At 41.9% G+C, this 21,481-nt stretch overlaps 1 protein-coding gene across 1 annotated transcript in view; it reads left to right on the forward strand.

Annotated features, from left to right (window-relative positions):
* The first annotated feature begins 2,246 nt into the window (after positions 1–2,246).
* The window catches only part of mgat5b (alpha-1,6-mannosylglycoprotein 6-beta-N-acetylglucosaminyltransferase B), a 111,885-nt gene continuing 92,650 nt past the window's right edge, over positions 2,247–21,481 (forward strand). Inside the window, exons 1-2 of the mRNA XM_086154236.1 lie at positions 2,247–2,408; positions 3,392–3,504. Of these exons, the coding sequence (XP_086010362.1) occupies positions 2,341–2,408; positions 3,392–3,504 (181 nt within the window). The 5' untranslated portion in view covers positions 2,247–2,340. The remainder of the gene's footprint in view (positions 2,409–3,391; positions 3,505–21,481) is intronic.

The raw sequence follows: 21,481 nt of genomic DNA on the forward strand, positions 1-21,481 counted from the left end.
ATGGGTTGATACAATTGATATCCATTGATCATTTTGGTGTGATTTTGTTGTCAGCACATTCAACTGTGTAAAGAGCAAAGTATTTCATAAGAATATTTCATTCATTTAGATCTAGGATGTGTTTTTTAAGTGTTCCCTTTATTTTTCTGAGCAGTGTATTTGCATTCTTTTGGACACAGTTCTCAAGTCGAATAAGAAGCGCAGCTTTTCCTTCATACGGTCTCAAAATCACTCTGAAATTATTGCATCGTCCCCAAATATATCTATTTTTCCTAATCTTTTTCTGACGGCAACTTCATTTGCAAAGGCAATCATTTCTTTTTCTCACACTAATGTATAACATGCAGATCCCAAATAACAAAAAGGCATTTGGGATGCCTGACAAACAAAAGCTCAGGTCCTCGGGAGGTTGAAAGAATTACTTTTAAGATATTTTCCTCCTCTGTGAATTCTCAGCAAAGCAGAGGGAATCCAAACCTAACAGTGAGAGACGGAGAGAGGAACTGCTGTGGAAATAGTCTCCCGAGAGAGAGGAGGGGAGGATGTGAGGGGGATTAAGAAGGCGAGGAATTAAGGAGCAGTCGAACAGTTACGTGACAAATAGTGAGGACAATATGTCGGTGGAGAGGTCGTGAAGGAAACGAGCACGAAAAAGCGCACAACGGCTCTGGATGTTGCAAAGACGGGCGGCTAAAATGAAAAGGAGATAAAGTTTGAAGGATTTAAGGGGGAGGCGCAGACTGTTTGTCCTTGATTAAACTCTCCTCCATCAAACGGACATTATGCAACATTATTGCTGGAAACCTAATCTCAGGCTAAATGAACACGGGCTTATCTTTGAGAGCCGTTTGCTCATTTGGGCCACCAGACCTGGACATTTGGAAAGTGCATCTGTACACACACACACACACACACACACACACACACACACACACACGTGTGTGTCACCTGACCCTTGGTATGTGTTTTTTTTTTTTTTTTTTTTTTTTTTGTCATCCAAGCCTGAGTTTATGATATGGTTTGAACCGAGCAAGCTTGTTAGCGGCAGCAAACAGAGCCAATGCCCATCATAGTCTGAGGGGAAATGGTTGGCATGACAACAGAGGAAGCTGCCTCTCCATTACACCCACATTGGATCTGCCCCGATTTTATTTTTCTTCTACAGTACATTTAATTCTTGATGTTTTCATGATGAGTAATCTAAGCTCACCTTATCATACGCCGTTCACTCCTCTCTAATTACTTGATTATTTTCCATCTATAGTCCTTGTATAGACGTGAGCTGCGTTTGCAATAATGGATGAAATTGACCGCATCAGATTCAACACAGTGGTCGTGGATTCACATTTAGACTTTAGCAAAACAGTGCGTGACGCTGGTATGAATGGATCAATTTATCCTCATAAGGAAAAAAAGTAAAAGAAAAAAAAAAAAAAGAGCTAACAATAAAGATGTTTTTGTATAGTATCTTTTTCAGCTATCCGGTTAGATGGATCCCCGAACCAAGTACAAGTCGTATCAAAAGTAACCAATATTACAAGATTTTTTTCACAATACTACCCCTTAAAAGTATCTTTTAAAAATCACGTGTGCCAATTCTCGTGTCTTTAAACTGTTAATATATGAGGTGTTGTTGAATGTGCTGGTGGATTTTATTTGTATTTTAGTGTTTATCCCTCTGTTATTATTATAATTTCTAATGATCTCAACGGTTTCCGGGTTTTCCTGAACACAAGGCGAGTGGTGCAGTTCCCACTCTGACCGCTAGGTGTCGCTGCTGAGCCGCGTCTCTGTCCAGGGTGCTGAAAGCCTTAAAATCATGTTTTTAAACCAAGTATTGACGATAAAGTCACGCAACGAAGGGAAAACGTCTATTTTAATAACTCATCCAACATTTCCAGGGTGCTTTTTTTTTCTTCCATTTTTTTTTTTGGACTTTTATTTCGCTTCTTCCAATCTAGATGGCGCTACAGTAACAACCAGCCCTGCGTCCACTCAAGAGGAATCCACTGAACTCCACGCAGGAACCGACACGGTGAACGATGCAGTCCTGACCGCATGCGGGACCGGTCACTTCCTGCCCTCCCATCCTCCTCCTCCTCCTCCTCCTCCTCCTCCTCTTCTTCTTCCTCCTCCTCATGCAAATCGCTCTGTCTGCAGAGCCGCGACCATCGGCGGAGGCGCCGGAGGTTCCCCGCTGAAGTTGCAGCACAAATACGGCCAGCGGTCACCCGTGGGAAGTTGTCCATCACATCCACGGAAAGTTATGGGTTTAATCGCGTCCGTGACACCGACCTGCGCCATGCTGAGCGGACACGGCGGGTTCTGTGCGTGTGGAAAATGACTGGAAGCAGCAGCGACCTATCCGTTATGATGAGGAGATGCTTTCTCACTTCAAAACCGTTCAGGTAAGAATCCATTTCCTCCCTTTCTAAGGTGATATTAGAAAAAAAATATATAATAAATAAGGATAAAGTAAAAATTTAAAAATCAAATCGGCCCAAACAGTATGAATGCAAAGACTTTATGATGAGAAGTGCGTGGTGGAGTCGTTGGATCTGCTGCTGGGTGGCCGTGGATCCCGCACAGCTTGTCGTGGCTGTGCGGGTGGATGCGGGATCAGGGGAAGTTTTGCATCCCACGACGACTTCACACGCACGGAGCGGGATGATCGCTGCGGTGCCGATACTTACTCATTGATCCCGATCGATTCCAAGTCCTGATCGTTGCAGCTTTTTGAGCGGATACAGCCGGAAAGCCCTGGTGGCACTCGGAGGAACACGCACGCAAAAGCAACGGCGTGACCGACATTAAAACCATTTTAAGAAACAAATCGAGCTGCTGGAAGTGTGACAATCCGTGCGCGGTGAACACTTGCTTTGCAGAAGAAGAAATAAATGAATCGGTAGCGCAGGAGCGAGGTTAGCTCTAAGTTTTGTGCATAGGTTTTGCACACACACACACACACACACACACACACACACACACACACACACACACCTGGAGTGTAATTGTTGAAAAGTATGTGGGCTTTAGACACAAACAACGACCGTCCAGCTGGAAGTGAGCGCTTGTATTTTGGGTCTTGCCGTGGGATCCATGTCACGGGTGATTGGAAACACGCTCTTCCTGCGCGCTCATCGGTTCAATGTGAACTTTGGAAAAATCCTCTCCGTGTTTTATAAAACCTCACAACCAACCGAGACTCCAGAGGAACTTGATGGAGTGGACGTGCACTCTCTTGCACTCCCTGCGCTGGGAAACGACCCCCCACTTGGTCCGACGCGTCATTTCCCCAACATTCCCGTCCTCGTTTGTCTTTTTCCCTCTCAAAAGTCGCTCTCCCTTGTCAATTTGCCTCGTCCTCATCCTCCTGGTCCTTCTCCCGCAGGATCTTTGTGGCGGGGATCGGCTTCTTCAGCCTCTGCTTTCTAATGACCTCTCTCGGGGGCCAGTTCTCAACCAGGCGACCCGGAGATTCCCCGTTCACCGTGCGAGCTGAAGGTAAGCCTGCGGTCTCACCTCGGGGCGGCTTCATCAGATCCAGATCAGATCCAGATCGGATCCAGATCAGCTCCGGGCTCCGGGCTCCGGGCTGGTAATGAACAGGCGGGAGTCGTGCTGAGCTGCGCGGGGTTCCGTGATTGCAGTTACCGGGCTGACAGAGCCGCTCACTTCGCCCTCCAGGGGGGAAAACCATCTCCTGGAAAGGCTACCTTTCTTTTTTCCCCCCTCTCCTACATCGCCATGTTTTTTTCTTTTCATCTTTTTTTTTTTTTAAGATCTGCTTTCGTTTTCTTGGTCCTCGGTTGCAGTAAAAGCTCTTTGTGCGGGTCTGTGTGCGGGGACGGCGTGCTGCTTCTGCGCCGCTCATGTTCATGCAAGGATGAAGGATGACTTTCCACCGCAAACACTGCTTTAACTGCTCCAACTGTCGGGGCTCATTCAAAGAAATAACAAAATTGGTACTACTTTGCTATGACATCCACTCTCCCTCCTGCAGGCGGGGTTGCAGGAGTCTATTCCAGCTGTCACTTAGCGAGAAAAAGTGTATGGCAGGGCCCCACACACACACACACACACACACACAGACACACACACACACACATGCAACCGCTGACCCTCTCATTCTCACTTCTCATGGCAACAAACCATCACACATTCACATGTATTATAGAGAAAAATTACAATTTGCTCTCATTCAAACATATGTGTGCTTTAGTGTCTCCAATTTTTCCTTTTTTTTGGACTGAAGGACCTGGAGGAACCATGTAGAGGCTACCAGTGGTCCCCAAACTACGGGCCGGGGGCCGGATTCGGCCCGCCTCCATATTTTTCCCGGCCCCTGAACAATAGCAGAGATGCATTATGATTTTTTTTTTTTATTCTGGTCACGTAATTGTAATTTGTACATGCATAGAACGTAATATTCTACTCCACCCTTCTGCCGTCTGTATCTTATCCGAAACCCCTCCTTCACAAAAAAAAAAATCCTGTACACACCCCTGTTAAATAACATGGAATGATGGCGAAAGAGAAAAATAGATCCAGAATGCAGGGGATTTAACCTGCAATGGACAAACAATTTTTTTTTTGTTGAATTAAAAAAAAAAAAACTCTGCTTCATCTGTCAAGAGATGAGACAAAGACATCATTCATTAATAATGTTATTATTTATTTTCTGTTTTTTTTTTTTTTTTTTTTTTTTCTGTCAAGATCCCAGAAAGTGTTAGTTTTTGGTTATGCGTGTCTTTTTGGAAAACAATAAATGTTTACATTTAGACGCCTCTGCGATCGTAACTTTTTTTTCTGCCAAACTGGCCCGGCCCCCCGTCAGAGAGGGGAAAAGTTATTCGGCCCTCGCAGAAAAAAATTTGGGGACCCCCGAGGTGGACGGTGGAGACGTGAAGCTAAGGCGCTAACTACTGAACCACCGTTTACATTTCTTTAAATTCCATCGCAGCAACGCTTCCTTCACCAGCCACGTCTCACCCTCCATCCTTTTGCATTTTCCTTGCAAAACAACCCCAAGAAAAACAAAACATGATGCTTTTACTTGCAGTATTCTTTGCGTTTTATTAAATATGCTTTGCATTTTCTTGCAATACATTTTTTCCCCCTTCCACGTTTTGCTTTAGTTTTCATTTTCATAATTTCACATGGCTCAAAGTGCATTCTCTCAAATTCTCCTTTGGCGTCCATTCGCACGATGACCGTCTGTTTCTTTCCAGCTCGAGACTAAATGTTGCTTTATCTTGATGTTAGCATAAGCTATCATGTTGTTGACGTGTTCTAAGCAGCGGCGTGATGGCGAAGCGGCTCGCGCTTCCCAATCTCACCCCCTCACCGTTCACGTCGCGTCCAAACTCTGCTGTCTCCTCTTGTTTGTCCCAGCCTGCACACATCCTGCCGCTTTTTCTTATTTATTTTATTCATTGCCTTTCTTTGGCCGTTCTATTTATATTGTTTACTTCTAGTTGTGTAGTTTTCACCCTCGCTGTTCCTTGACGTTGCCCATTGTCCTCCCTGATGTTGTTGTCGTCTTGTCTATTTATCTGCTGTCTATTTATTTGTGGATTTCTTTTTTTTTTTTGTCTTGCTATATCCTGTCTTCTGCTTTCCTATTCATATTTATTTCCTTTTTTTTTACATTATAACTGTTACGCTGCTGTGACAAAGGCATTTCCCCTATGGGAATCATTAAGTTTATCATATCTTTCGCTTCACAGCGAGAAGGTTCCTGGTTTATACGTGGAGTTTCCATGTTTCTGGTTTCCCCGGCAGCAGCAATAACATGTAATAGTTTCATCAGAGACCCTGAAAGAATGAATGAATGAATGAATGAATGAATGAATGAATGAATGAATGAATGAATGAATGAATGAATGAATGACATCAGCAGCTCCTAAACCAGAAGCAAAGGACGGCTGTCTGAAGCTGCAACTAAATGATGTTTTAAAAAGAATAGGTTTGTGATCGCATGGAAAAAAAAGGTCATCAGAGAAAAGCAACATGCACCTTTCAAGTGATGGTGACCTGGTGTGGTTGTTAGTTGTCGTCTTCAGGAGTTTAACCTCAACCAACCTTCCAAGTCTTTGAATGAGGAAAGAAGCTCCTCCGATTTCTTTTGTTCAGGTTTTGATTCTACCACTAACCGTAAATAAATCAACGCCAAAAAAGTCTGCTTTGAATTCATGTTTTTGTTAAATTGCACATATATTGGGAGAATGATATTCATGTCAATATAAATAAAAATCTGTCAGTGACAGGACTGTCTCAAAAAATTAGAATATTGTGATAAAGTTCTTTATCTTCTGTAATGCAATTACAAAAACAAAAATGTCATACATTCTGGATTCGTTACAAATCAACTGAAATATTGCAAGCCTTTTATTGTTTTAATATCCTGATTATGTCTTACATCTTAAGAAAACTCAAAAATTCTTATCTCAAAATATTAGAATATCATGAAAAAGTAATTTTTGTTTTTTAATTGCATTACAGAAGATAAAGAACTTTATCACAATATTCTAATTTTCTGAGACAGTCCTGTAGGTTTGGGATATTAGAGTTTAATCACATCAACAGGAGAATTAATGGTTAATCCCAATTTACCAGTTTAGGAATTACATTTCTTCTTTGACCGAAATGTTCGTGAACCAAATCAATTTTCCCGTTGAAATCAATGTAAATCCCTTCAGTGTTGCAGTGGTGATGGACAGGATGACAGATGAAGTTAGACAGGAACCTCCATGGACCATGAGGTTTGCAGATGACATTGTGATCTGTAGTGAGAGCAGAGAACGGGTGGAGGAACATCTAGAGAGGTGGAGGTATGATCTGGAAAGGAGATGGATGAAGATCAGTCACAGCAAGACAGAATGTATGTGTGTGAATGAGAAGAACTCGGGTGGCTACAAGGAGTGGAGATCAAGAAGGTTGGAGGAGTTCAGGTACTTGGGGTCAACAGTCCAGAGCGTAGGAGAGTGTGGAGAAGAGGTGAAGAGCAAGTTCAAGCAGGTTGGAATGGGTGGAGAAAAGTATCAGATAGAAGATCATCAGCCAGAAAGAAAGGAAAGGTGGAGGAGACACTGGTGAGATGATCTGCAAACACCGACAATGAACAAAAGACAGGAGGCAGAGCCGGAGGTTGTAGAGATGAAGATGCTGAGGTTCTCCTTGGGAGCGACCAGGATGGAGAGGATCAGGAACGAGTCCATCAGAGGAACAGCACATGGTAGATGTTTTGGAGAGAAGGTCAGAGATGGTTGTGTCATGGACAGAGGAGGGAGAGGGAATATATCAGTAGACGGATGCTGGAGGTCTAGAGGAAGACCAAGGAGGAGATGGATGGAGGCGGTGAGAGAGGAGGATCCAGAGAATCGGGTTCGATGGAGAAGGTGGATTCATTGTGGAGACCCTGAAGGGAGACGCTGAAAGAAAAAGAGGATGATGTGGAATTGTTATATATATTTTGCTAAGATCACGTCTGACATTCCTCAGGTGTCACTTAGTTTCCAACACTCTTGCACTCTTACTTTTCTAATGACAACATTTAAATGAAGTTGGAACATCAGCTAATTTATTACAATAGAAAAAAAAAATCAAATGAAATAAAATCTCCATCGGCACGCGCTTCAAAATCCTCCCTTTCGATTCGTCCCAGTTGCTTCTCACAGGTTGAAGTGACCCTTCCTCACCGGGATGAACAACAGCTTTTCTTGGACTAAAGTTTGAGAGAGAAAGGCGTTATTGTCTTTCCCGGCACGTCCTCCCTGTTTCCGCTTTGTGCCTCTGCATAAACCACCGTAGCAGCAGCCATTTGGGAGAGTCTCTGTTAGCTTTAGGACTATTGTCTCACCTTTTATCACCGCCTGGCACATTGTTGACACTGCTCCTCACCTTTGGAGACAGATACCGGCTGGCACCGTGGAAGGGGGAGGCCGGGTCTGCCGAAACTTATCCGACGACGCCGGTTGTTTGTTTGTTTGTTTGTTTGTTTGCATTTTTTGAACATTTATTAGAACAGGTTCCTTGACAGAGTCACACACATTCTTACAAAACCTCATGACAAGATACACATTATGCAATATTCTTTATAGGTCACTTATTTCCTCACTAGCAAGCAAAAGATAAAAAAAAAAAAACATCTAGCTCAGTCAAATAGAGATAATATCTTCAACTCTCCAAATATTTTTTGATGGATGCCCATTTGTCAAGATATAGGTCTGTCATTTTATGTGCAATTAATCATTTTATGTGCAATTAATAGAAGAACTCTAAGCGAAAACACCTGGTTTTTCCTTAAATCGCTTGTTGATGCTGTACCCATAAGAACAATTGGTCTGTTTAATTTTAAAATCTCACTTATTTGTTTTTTTTTACCTCTTCCCAGAGTTTCATCAGTTTAGGGCAGTCCCAAAAAATGTGGGAAAAGTCCCCCGTTATGCCACAGCCCCTCCAACACAGGGGAGAACAGTTATTATCATAAGAAGCTATTATCAAGGGAGTTTTAAAACACCTTATTCTTAACTTCCAGCTGAACTCCCTCCATGTTGGGCTGCTTAAACATTTTTGCCGGGGCAACCAAGAACTCTCACATTCTCCATCAGCAATCAAGGCATTAGATTCCAGTTCCCACTTAGCTTTCACATCCAGTGTGTCCACTAAAGTGTCCATACGTATCCTGCCATATATATCTGGTTTGTTTGCATTTTTTTCAAATTTCAAATATGACCGCTGCATTTTTTTTTTTTTAAACATTGGTTTAATCAATCAAACGCCATCTCAGCAGATTCTTTTATGAGATATTAGGACGTCGTGAAGTATCTTCAATAGTCTGATTTATGTATTTTGCCGATGGATCCTTCTAAAAATATTGTGCCGCCGTGTCGTCGCCCTGGACGCTGGACCGGGTTTCATCATCGGAGAACAACTTCAAGGCTCACACACATTTATGAACCAATAAGTGGTTCAGGGTGAGGAAGCCAGTTATTTGTTTGTGTGTGTGTGTGTGTGTGTGTGTGAGCCACGCATGTGCATCTCTAAAGAGGATGAGGGAGCCGTCTGATTAATTAACCACAGACTGCAGTTAATAGAAAGCATCCCGACTTTAGCTCATTAAATGTTGCCTCGTCTTCCAGCAGGAAAAGTCCTGCAAATTCAACCTCAGACGTCGTCTTTGCAAGCGCGCGTGTTTTAAAGTGTTTAAATACCAGGTTGGTGACATCATTCGCCGAGGTGAGCCGATCGCCGATCGATCAAACCTGCCGATGTGCTTGTGTTGTCTGCAAAAAACACTTTTGCATGTCGTAGTTTGTCCGTTATGGGATTTAATTGCATTTTTTTGCCCAATGGAGAGAGAGAGAGCTCAGAGGGGGTTCTGCTGCAGGTCCTGAGACTATTTTCAGTGAATTTCACGAAATTTAAAACAAAATCATGTCAAATCTACAATACGAATAGTCATATAAATATGTTTTATTACTATTATCAACCTTTACCCCTTATGGCAGTGTGAATGGACATTTTTGGGATAATGGGGTGATATTTTCAGAAATATACCAAAATGTCACACCAACACCGGAATCAGAATTTAAACCATCTAGAATTTGCAAGAAATTTCCATTAATTGGCATAAAAGATACCACAGTTTGCTGTGAAAAACTTAATAATCCATTAAAAAAAGCAAGTAACACAAAAATAAAACAATCTGGCAAGATTTTCCTTAAAATCTGTTGACCAAACACTCAGAATCAATATGAAGTTATTGTGAAATTGCTCTTAATTATCTGAAAATGAGAGATTAATAACACATAAACTATCATTCCCCCCAATCTATTGCAGTTCCCTCGACTTTGCTTTTGTCAAACTGCATCCACCAAAAAAATAAAATAAAATAAAAATAAATAGATAAATAAAAAAAATGACCCTACAGATGATTTTTGAATCCACCTTTAAATTGGGTGTATTTGAAATTAAAATGTGTAAACAGGATATCAGGCGCCAATGACAGAAGCTGTGACTCTTTATCCTCGACCCTGCAACCCTGAAGACCAAAAATTTGTGAAGAAAAATTAATACATAATTATCTTTCCGGCGTCTCCTTCTCCCGTCTCTCGCCGCCGCCATGTTTTCTCGCGCTGTTTGGTTACCATCATGACCTGCCACGCGACCGAGGATGCGTTTTTGCAGCCGGGGAGCAGGAAGCGTATTTTTTTCCCTGGAAGGATCCAGATTTCACAGAGCGTTCTGACCCCGAAGGCCCGGCACAGGTCGGGTGCAGATACAGAACCGGATCCCCATGTAAAATACATGCATTTCCCTCATTACCTTCCCTTGAAGGTGCTGGAGACTAATGATGTGGAACAGAACGAAGAGGGGACAGAGGGAGAGTCTTTTTACCGCCGTATAAAGCATGAAAGGCAGAGGCGTTTGATCCGAGATATCTTAAAGGCTCCAGAGGTGTATGGCAGCTTTCTAATAAGCCTTCTGAAGACCACCTTCACACTGTCCTTTTTACCACAAGGGTCTAAATGCAGCTTCCCCGCAAAGTCGGAAATGGGACCGGAATCCTTTCTGGTTTTTATCCCGGTTGAAGTATAAATAAACGGTTTAGATGTTAATGTCTCCTCTTTTCCTACCTGCCAGCTATTTTCTCTCCCTGAAACCGATGAAGATTTATTTTATTTTTTTATTTTTTCTGGAGGCAAATAAGGCTTCAATCCGGAAAGGCGTTACGTCACGGCTGGAAAAAAAATAAAAAAATGTAGAGACGCGCCCGCTATTTCACCTTAATATATCGCGTACCGATGTAAACAAATTACCAATTATACTCCTTTTTAAGGTTGTAAGGCTTTTCACCTTTCTGCTATTGTGAGAGGATATCTTTAAATTCTTGTTCCAGTTATAGTTTGCCGTGTTTGCTTCTGCTGTCAAACAGGGAGGTCAAACTATAGGAGACACTTCTTTATGATGTTCCTCAGTGCCACAGCCAACTCTGCAAGTTTTAAATCATTTATCAAAAGAATTAATTGCGGAGCTTTTGCATGAGATCACATAAGTGTGTGCGTTAAGGATTCATTTTTTATTACGCCATAGACTCTGAGATTTAACATAAAAACGTATTTCCCCATATCGGCTCAGAATCCGCACGCTTTCGCCACCGGATTCGTTCTGGTTTCTGTTTGCAGCACAAATGATATTTACAGATAATGTTTGCTCTGTCTGTGGTTCCATGCTGGTAAACAGTCCCTGAGAGGAGGAAAATAAGCGGAATATATTGGTTGAATCTCAACCAGGCACTTAGAAGTCGCTGTGGAACAATAAATGTTGGTTTAGAGGTATGATATCATGCATCATAACGCGGACCTGTTTTCAAATCCACTGCGCTGAAGGATGAGAGGTCAAAAGATGTACAGGAACCTACAGGCCAGTAATTGAGCTGGAAAACCTTTGAAAAGAACCTAGAAAATGGATTTAACTCGTGAATTTAAATGGGAATGAGCAGATTTAAACAAAAAAAATAAATATGTGGCGCTGCAAAATTGTTAGATGAGTTTAAAGGACAAGCTTATAATTAGCTCACGAATTATACGAAAGCCAGGGGAAATCTGTTAAAAAGCTCAAATATCACCTAGAAATAACAAAAAGCATTAAAAATTACACATAGATGTGTATTGAAAATGTTTATCTTCCTCATTTGCAAGTAAAGAGAGAATAAGAGACATGGAGTTTTGTAAAAAAAAAAAAAAAAAAAAGAATATTTCAACAATATATATATATATATATATATGCATATGGTGAAATGAAATGACATTGGATGAATAAATATTAATCTCTTTTACCTTCCTTAAATTTATTGCAAATGAAACATGGAGTTCGGTCATGACTGCAGAATGTAGTTTTACATCATCGGTCTACTACAATTATCTAAATCATCCCGTCGTCACAATCCATCTATTTTACGCGTCTACATTCCTGTTTTATTTTATTTTATTCTTTTAAACTGCGGTGTGACAGGTGCCGCCTCGAAACGATTCCACTTTTTCGCCGCTCCGTGTGAGAATGCGAGGAATTTATCCATCACACCGTCCAGTCGCCGATGAGCGGGCCGGTATCGGATTCGTCGTCGTGCGTTTCTTTCACGGGCGATGATTCATCAAGTTGGATGCTTTGTTTAAACAGAAAACTTCCTCTCCGGCGTCTGTAGACATTGCGAATAAATTAAAGTGACCTTTACATCTCAGGGAACCTCAGCGGTTGTTAAAAGCAAGTGGAGTGAGTTTGGCGGAGAGGTGAGGATAAATGAGCGTTCACTTGTTCACCGGCTGCCGGGTGGAAGGAACAACGGCGGAGGTTGTTGTGTCGTTTGTATCTTCGCTCGCTGTATTTTTAATGGCCTGGAGCCGCGAGCTTTACTGAAAGAATTATTTATCACACAACAGGTGTAAATACACATCATCCCCTGATATACCAGGACATCTGGTATAGAATAGTAAATATTACATGTGCATTTCTATATGGATATATTTCTATCTGAACTCCACAGGACTGTCGCTTGTTGTCATATTGTTGTTACGTAGTTAAATAATCACGTATAACCGGGTTTTAGTCGTTGTTTCTAACATTTAGCGACACCGATAAGATAGTAATCATCGGCAGTGAAAATGAATTAAGACAAAAATGACCTCGAATGTCAACTTCCGCCACACTAATGTATTTACTTTAACATAAAACGTTTTAACTCGCCTTATTGTGACGGAAATGTTGTGACATCTAAAGATCTGGATGCGACAACCAAGACCTTTGAGACCTTAAAACACTTTATAGCCTTAACTTTGACACTTTATATTTGATTTGTATTTCTTATTCTCCCTCCTTCCTACTATTATTGTTATGTTTTACTTGAAACTCTGGCACAACAATTTCCTTCGGGATAAATAAAGTTGTTCTTATTCTTAATCAAATCCCAGCGTCAAAGTTTTTCCCCATATTTTGCAGCATTAGTTAGCTTTGGAAGCCGGTGGTGCAGCGGTCAGACAGAAGATCCTGCTTCTGTGTTCGACTCTTCGTGACCATTACATTGCATTACATTGCATTACATTGCATTACATTACATTACATTACATTACATTACATTACATTTGGCAGACGCTTTTATCCAAAGCGACTTACAATAGAGGACATAAGGACTGCAAATACACTTGCAAATACAAGATGCACAGGAAATATACAGAACAGTAAGATTGGGTTAGTGAAGTTTTTTTTTTTTTTTGGACAGAGACACACACACACACACACACTGCATAGCCTAACTTGCTGGCTAACCTGATCTGGGGCATCAGCGCAGTAAAAAGTCCTGAAAGAGAAAAGTTTTCACCTGTTTCTTGAAGGTTGAGAGAGATGATGCTGGTCTTGTTGCTTCCGGAAGTTTGTTCCACCACTGAGGTAGTAGAACTGAGAACAGTTTTGCCTGAGATCGCTTAGAGCGAGCAGAAGGTACTGCTAGTAGGTTTGTATTAGAGGAACATAAGGTCTTATCATTTGGTTCAGATATGCTGGACCTGTTCCTGAGGTGGTTTTGAAGGCCAGGGTCAGGATCTTGTGCTTGATCCTGGCAGCTACTGGACGATCAGAGGTGTAACATGAGCCCTTTTGGGTTGAGTGAATACCAACCGTGCTGCAGCATTCTGAACCATCTGCAGTGGTTTTATTGCACGAGCAGGTCGTCCAGCGAGGAGGGAATCGCAGTCGTCCAGGCGGGAGATGAACATGGCCTGAACCAACAGCTGTGCCGACTGTTGGGTCAGGAAGGGTCTGATTTTCTGAATGTTGTACAGCACAAATCTGCAGGTCCGGGCAGTTGAAGTCATATGGTTGGAGAATGACAGCTGATCGTCGACCACAATCCAAAAACTCGCGGTCGCTTTATCGGAGACGCAAAATCCGTGCACGGTTTCACGTCTCTATCTGGCCGGGATCATTCAGAGAGAGCGGGCGTGGATCCAATCCAAAGGTTGGCGGCTGAATTCCTGCTCCGTCTGCATGTCGGCGTCCTCGGGCAAGACACCGAACCCTGAATTTACCCTTTGGCTTGGTTAGCGATTTGCATTGCAGCTCTGTCATCATCAGTGTGTGTGTGTGTGTGTGTGTGAGTGTGTGAGAATGTGCTTGCACTTTAAAACTGCAAGCTATAAAAGCGCTTTATGAGTTGTGACCCTTTAAAATATGTAATGCTTTTATTTTTAATGGCCGGTTGTATACTGCGGGTAAAAAAGTGTTTGTGTTCAGGGACAAAAGGTTTTATTTAAATGTAAAAACTAAACTGCAATCATTTTAGTGAAGAGCATCACGTATTCCTATGTTTGCAGGAACCTCGGCCGACGAACACCCCCGATCACAAACGTATCGGCCGACGTGTTATTGATCAAATTTTGAAACGCACAAACAAACACACCCGTGGGCTTTCCGTGTTGTGTCGTCATAGCGACAGCCGTGTGCATTGTTTACATTGTTCATTGTTGTGTTCTCCTGTTATAATGATTTCTGGTGTGCTTTTTTTCCGAAAAATATCCCTCATCGTAGCTCCCAAACGGTAAAAAGTGGTAGTGATAGTGGTTTTTACAACAATATTCAATCTGAAGAGGGAAATAATAGCTAAACGTGAGATCAGTGTTAAAGATCTCGCCTCAGAGCTCCAGCATACGGCTTCTGTGCAGAACTCCACCTTCTGTGCGATCATGAAGAGCAAGGATGCGCTAAAGACGGCTAAAGGAACAACTATATTATCGAAGCAAAGCTCTCAAGTCTTAGAAGAAGTCGTAAAGTTGTTAGTTTGGATTAATTGAAGACAACTTGCTAGAGATAGCGTTAGTGGCGGCCACATATGAGGGAAGGCTTTACTTATGCAGGCTGCTTTAGAGAGGAGAACACCGAGTACAAGTGCTGGCAAGAAGATATAGGACGTCTAATTCCTTTCTGTATTTTTGCCAAAATTAAAGCCATAAAAACATTTAAAATGCTATAATATGTTGTTTTGGAGAATGGATCGATGGGATTTACATTGATTTCTTCTTCTCCTTTGGGCGTTTCCCTTCAGGGGCCTCCCAGCAAATCCACCTTCTCCATCTCAACCTCTTCTCTGGATCCTCCTCTCACACCAACAACCTTCATATCCTCCAATTCCAGCATCCGTCTACCGATATATTCCCTCTCTCTCCTCCGTCCATGACCCAACCATCTCTGACCTTCTCTCCAAAACATCTACCATGTGCCGTCCTTCTGATGGACTCATTCCTGATCCTCTCCATCCTGGTCGCTCCCAAAGAGAACCTCAGCATCTTTGTCGTCGTCAGTGTTTGCAGATCATCTCACCGGTGTCTCCTCCACCTTTCCTTTCTCTCTGTCTGATTTTCTTCTATCTGACACTTTTCTCCACCCATTCCAACCTGCTTGATCTTCACCTCTTCTCCACACTCTCCTTCACTCTGGACTGTTGACCCCAAGTACCTGAACTCCTCCACCTTCTTGATCTCCACTCCCTGTATCCTCAGCGTTCTTCTCATTCACACACATATATTCTGTCTTGCTGCGACTAACCTTCATCCCTCTCCTTTCCAGATCATACCTCCACCTCTCGAGATGTTCCTCTACCTGTTCTCTGCTCTCACTGCAGATCACAATGTCATCTGCAAACCTCATGGTCCATGGAGGCTCCTGTCTAACCTCATCTGTCGTCCTGTCCATCACCACTGCAACACTAAAGGGATTTACATTGATTTCAATGGGAAATTGGATTTGGTTTGCGAACATAGTCAAAAAAGAAATGTACAGTAAACCCTTGTTTTTCTCAGGGGTTACGTTCCAAAAAGAACCCGTGATAGGCAAAATCCGTGAAGTAGAAACCCTTATTATTTTTTTACAATTATTATACAATTAGATACTCTATTATACATCGCTGCTGTGGTCCTTATGTTTTTTTCTTCCTTCTTTACGGAACGAACGGAAGATTCATTCATTCCGTAATGCCGACCTACAGCCGCATAGCTTTTACCTTCCCTTAGCATGTCCAGAAGTTTAACTTCATCTGCCATAGATAGCATCTTCCGCTGCCTTTTGTGCCCTCTTGTCGCTCCAGAGGGTTTTGTCAACATTACGGGTTTTAGAGAAACTCGAAATTGCAATAGAATTTGCAGGTACGTCATGTAAATTTGCCAAGCTGTTTTACGTACGTGTACATATTAAACTGCAACGTTATTGACGCACAGGTAGAGAAGAAGCGGAGTGACTTTTTAGCCAATCAGAATGCAGAACACAATGCACCATGCAAATCTAGGAAGTAGCGAAACCGTAAAAAGTAAACCGCGATATAGTGAGTGATCACTGTAATTCCAAAACTGAGGTTCTACTGTACCTGGTTTGGTCAGTTGGGATCAACCATTAATCCTCCTGTTGATGGGATTAAAATGGTTCCAGAAAGGTATCTAACTGACAGCATTTTTATTTGTATTTACATGAATATCAACCTGCCAATATATGTGCAATTTTTTTTCATGATATTCTAATATTTTGAAATAGGATTTTTGAGTTTTCTTAAGATGTAAGACATAATCAGGATGTTAAAACAATAAAAGGCTTGCAATATTTCAGTTGATTTGTAACAAATCCAGAATGGACGACATTTTTGGTTTTGTACTTGCATTACAGAAGATAAAGAACCACATCACAATATTCTAATTTTCTGAGACAGTCCTGTAATTGACAGTTTTTTATTTATATTTACATGAATATTAATCTGCCGATATATGTGCAATTTAACAAAGACATGAATTTAAAGCAGACTTTTTTGGGGGTAGATTTACTTACAGTTAGTGGTAGAATCAAAACGTGAATAAAAGAAAACGGAGAAGCCTCTTTCCTCACTCGAAGACTTGAAAGGTTGCGTGATGTTAAATCACATCCCGTAAACTGGTCTTCTGTGCGTTTTAATTTAAAAATGGGCAGTGCCGCTCCGTTTGCTAAAACATGCAATTAATAGGTGTTACAAAGCCGCTCATTCAAGGAGTTAATAAAGATGCCCGGCTTTGTCGTTAATTCTTGATTTATCACGCTGCAATAATTCTTCCACGGAAACAGGCGGAGTCGCAGGAGTGCATGATTGCAGCGACTGTTCTGGACTAATTCGGTCTGGTATTTGGCGCCTGCTGTTAATCAGACGACGTCAGCTACGCTGGATTTGCCGTAAAAATGGGTCAGGAAGTTCACCGCTTGTTTTTTTGGAGCTTTCTCTTTTCACTTACTGTTTTTTTTTTTTTTTTTCTTTTCATTTCCGAGCCCACAGATCTTGCAAATCTGCCCGAAAACAATATGTTTATGCAAATGCTCATGATATTTTCATGGTTCGACACAATGAAAGCAAGCGCACAAAAGAGACTTTAGCGACTGACGTCCTATCTTGAAAATTTATTGTTTGCTGTGACAAAGGAAATAGTTGAATGTGCTTTGGGTTATAAACAAAAAAGGCCATGAGAATCACCGCCTGCCAATACTGTATAGTATTGTTTGCACGACCTCGACTGTACACAGATTTACATTTAATTTCTCATGTATGTATGTATTTATTCTTTATAGTATCATATTTTTCATGTATTAAGCAAAAAAATGTGGTCACAGGTGGATGGATGGATGTACGGAGGGACACAGGGATCGATATCATTCTTATCATTTCCGTATCTCAATAGGAGATTGATAAAGAAAGCACTTTGCAGAAATTCCGCGGTGGAATCCTGCTGTGGGCGACGGTGCGATAATTCCGATGACAGTTGATGATGAGATGTATTTTAATAAGTCCGTGCTTGGAAAATTGTTAAACTGACCTGCACGACAGACCCGTAAGCTAAGTTGGGGCAAGTGTGACTGCTTTGGTTGATGCTGTTGCATCCGCACGTGTTGTTGAAAGGCTTATTATTTATGATTATATGTTCAATAGAAACGATAGTGACGACATACCGCTCTTCTCATTTGATCCGATAGTTGATGTCTCTAGTCGAGAGGGATTGACGCAGTGTTTAGCGCCGCTGCCTCGAAGCAAGTTTGGATTTTTCATCATTCAAAAACACCCGTCGGGTTCAACGGAGACCCGAAACCACCCACGGGTGTGTGTGAGAGAGTGTGTGAGAGAGACCCTGTGATAACGATGAACGAATGAATGAGCGGATGAACTTCTCTAAACTTGCAGAAAACTCGGACGAAACCACTCTGTTGTCTCCAGTAATTTGGTCCGGATCCATTATCTTTGTTTGTTTGGTAGGTGAGACCTCAGCGAGGGGGATTCTACTGTAAGATATTTGGAATTGTAAAGAGGTTGGGTGAAAGTGAAGTGCACAGCTGCGATACACGGGAATTGGTTTATTGACAATGGTTACAAAGAATTACCCAATTAAGTTGACAATAGCAGAGGAAACACAAAAGGTTTATCCAAAGAAATATCACTTGAACTCTTTCACGTTCTTGTTTCACACAAAATACCTGCTGTTACAAAACGTGAAAGAAACTTGTGGTTTTGTGACTTTTACCCCCGTGTCATGTGTTTGTTATATTTTGGAGAAATTGATGTAAGTTATGTGTATATTTTTAACGCTGTACGTACATCAAGCTGAATTTAATGTAAATATCAACAACATATGTACATTTCCGAGTCCCATTCTTGCTTTGGTGCCTCAACCTTCCCTTTTTTTTACTTGAAACACAATAAAATAGTTGCCACCCTGAACTAAATAAGCATACAATCTATGTATAAATCAAATATTGGGCATGATTTCTTGTCCTTTGTTAAAGTAAACGGCAGCTTGACCTTCAGAGATTGGAATAATACACTCTTAACCTCCTGCCCAGATGTACCTTTTCAATAAATGTGCTGCCAAGATTCATGCGCTTTGCTCCATTCTGGCTCAGTTTTCCAATTTTTACCTCCTGTCGCCGGCCAAACGGGTTGAATATCCTTTTCTATAAAAAGGTATATCAATGTAATGGCTATTAAAGAGACTTGAAGCGGTAGGTTTGAGTGGATAGCGGAGGATCTGCTGCAGGGCGCCACATTTGCGGTAAATATCGGTTACAGTCTATTAACGTGAGCGAAATTACAGGCAAGCACCAACATGTCAACACCTTCCTCCTGCTTTGCTTACAGCAGAATCACCCGTCTCTTTTTCAAACGCCACTTTCTTAACGCTCGAAAATCACGAGACCAAATCTGCAATAACTGTATTTCTGTAATTCTGTAATCTGTAATTCCCCCGGGGGGGATATCCGACTCTTCTTCAGGTCACGTAGTAACACTCTCTCAAAGGATGACGCCGTTTTTGATTTCCTGTTGTATTTCAAGAGCGAAATGTGATCCCCGAGCCGCTCTGTGCTGACTAGTCTGACCAAAAAGTGGCAGAAATATAGGATTTAATGTGGGAAGGAGCCTCGACCCGGCCGAACGGTGAAAGCGCAGCGTTTGTATCATCCACTGATGCCGAGTCGAGCATTCAAAACATGTCTTAAATGCCATATAATCAAGCAAGGCTTGACACATCGGTGCTCCTCTTGGCCGTCGGCTTGTCGGTTAAAAACTCCGTCTGGATGTTTAAAGCAAACAAGGATCGTAACCTTGAAACGGACGTTCATAGGGGGCTTGAAATCATTCAAATGTCAAATTGAAATGTATTTGCCTTTGCTTCGGTCAAGATATTCTGGGATAGAAATCCACTAATCCACAAAAAGCCTCATATTGGAGGAGAGATTTAATATTCTTTAAAAAAGAATTAAAAAGATCAAATAGTTTAATACAGGCTTACTCAAAAGTTCTGCTCAAAGAGCACTCCTGTATTTTGAAAGGTGCTACAATAGTGATGGGGATTTTCCAGACACAGACGGACGGACGGACGGACGGATGGGCGGGCGGGTGGTCCGACAGCAGTGACGTGCGGAGAAGTTCATGGCTGGTGAGGCACTGACTTCATCAAAATCAGTTTTACGAGTCCTGGAATCAGGAGCGCCCCCTACCATGAGGCAGGAGGACTACCTGCCTCACTTGGTGGCTCTTTGCAGACGTTTTATGATCGCTCAGTACAAGATACACACACTGAAAAACACTGTACAGTACTTCTTGCAGTAAAAGTGCTTGAACATTTTAATCGTGACATGCAGAGAGAACGCAATACGGTTTTAGCATGGAGCATGGCAGCAGTCAGCTGTCATTGTGCAATCTACGTTGAGGCTCAACAGTCCGCAGCCTCACCGCACATCTCCTCTCACTATTTGAACAGTAAATGTGACAAAAAAAAAAAAAATCTAAAACTGGTGAAGTAAAATGAAAAATAGTGCAAGTCACTGACTAATGTAACCATTTAATTCTTTTTTTCATTTGACATTTTTTACTTTCCGAGATCGGCAAGTGAGGCACGGCCTCTCTTGCCTCCCCTCACTGTTAATGTAGGTAGATAAGGGGAAGCATGGAAGCATGGAAGGATGGATGGCTGTAATAGATAGAAAGATAGACCGGCAGGTTGGCGGGTTGTTAGGTAGGTAAGTGGGTGGACGTATGGATGGACAGATCGTTGGCTAGATTGATAGAAAGATAGATAGATTGATAGATTGATAGATGATAGATAGATATGGGGGTAGAAAGGAGAGACAGCCAGGTTATAAAGTGGGTGGAGAGAAAGTTGGACGGCCAGATTGATGGATGGATGGATGACAGACAGACTGGATGGACAAATAGATGCAATGATGGATGGATAGATTGATACAATTCATATTATGAACCAACTTTGCTGTATCGAATAGCCCAACCTGTGCTATTCATATTCAGTTTTCACTTCCATTTCACTTTTGACATTTTGATTTTTTTTTTGTTTGTTTTCCCCACAATTGCCACCTGAATAATCCTGACCGTGACGTTTATGCCTCTATTATTTATGACGTGGTTATTTTTCAGTGGCTTGAAATGTGTATTTAAAACTGCAGCGCGTCAGATTGAAGGAATTACTTCTGGGATTCTCAGCGATGTAACTGTGTGGTTTACAGCCGACGGATATCTCAGCTCGTCCCGAAGACAAGATATAAAGTCTCACCTTGTGTTTCAAATAGCAGCCGACACAAGGGTTTACATCTCTTGCAAATGGCTAAAAATGTAAACTATGAATGCCACATCTAGATTCTGTGGTAAAGAGGGAGGAAGACGTCTAAGAAAGGAGACGGGGCTTTTAATAGAGGTTTGACTGTTAAAAATACTGCAGGCTGATTTCCTTTTCCAGGTTGTCAGACACAATAAGGGGCTGAAGATGGAAGGGGGATAAGTGACAGAGGGTCTTTGCCCTGATAGCTCCTGCATCTGGCAGCTCCCCAATGGCCCACACACACACACACACACACACACACACACACACACACACACCTCCTACGGCCAAAAGAAAAACCCAAACTCAATCTCAATCAG

This window comes from Fistularia commersonii, chromosome 10, assembly GCF_037954325.1.
Source record: "Fistularia commersonii isolate RoL2024-O1a breed Wild chromosome 10, RoL_Fcom_v1.0, whole genome shotgun sequence".
Classification (NCBI taxonomy): Eukaryota; Metazoa; Chordata; class Actinopteri; order Syngnathiformes; family Fistulariidae; genus Fistularia; species Fistularia commersonii.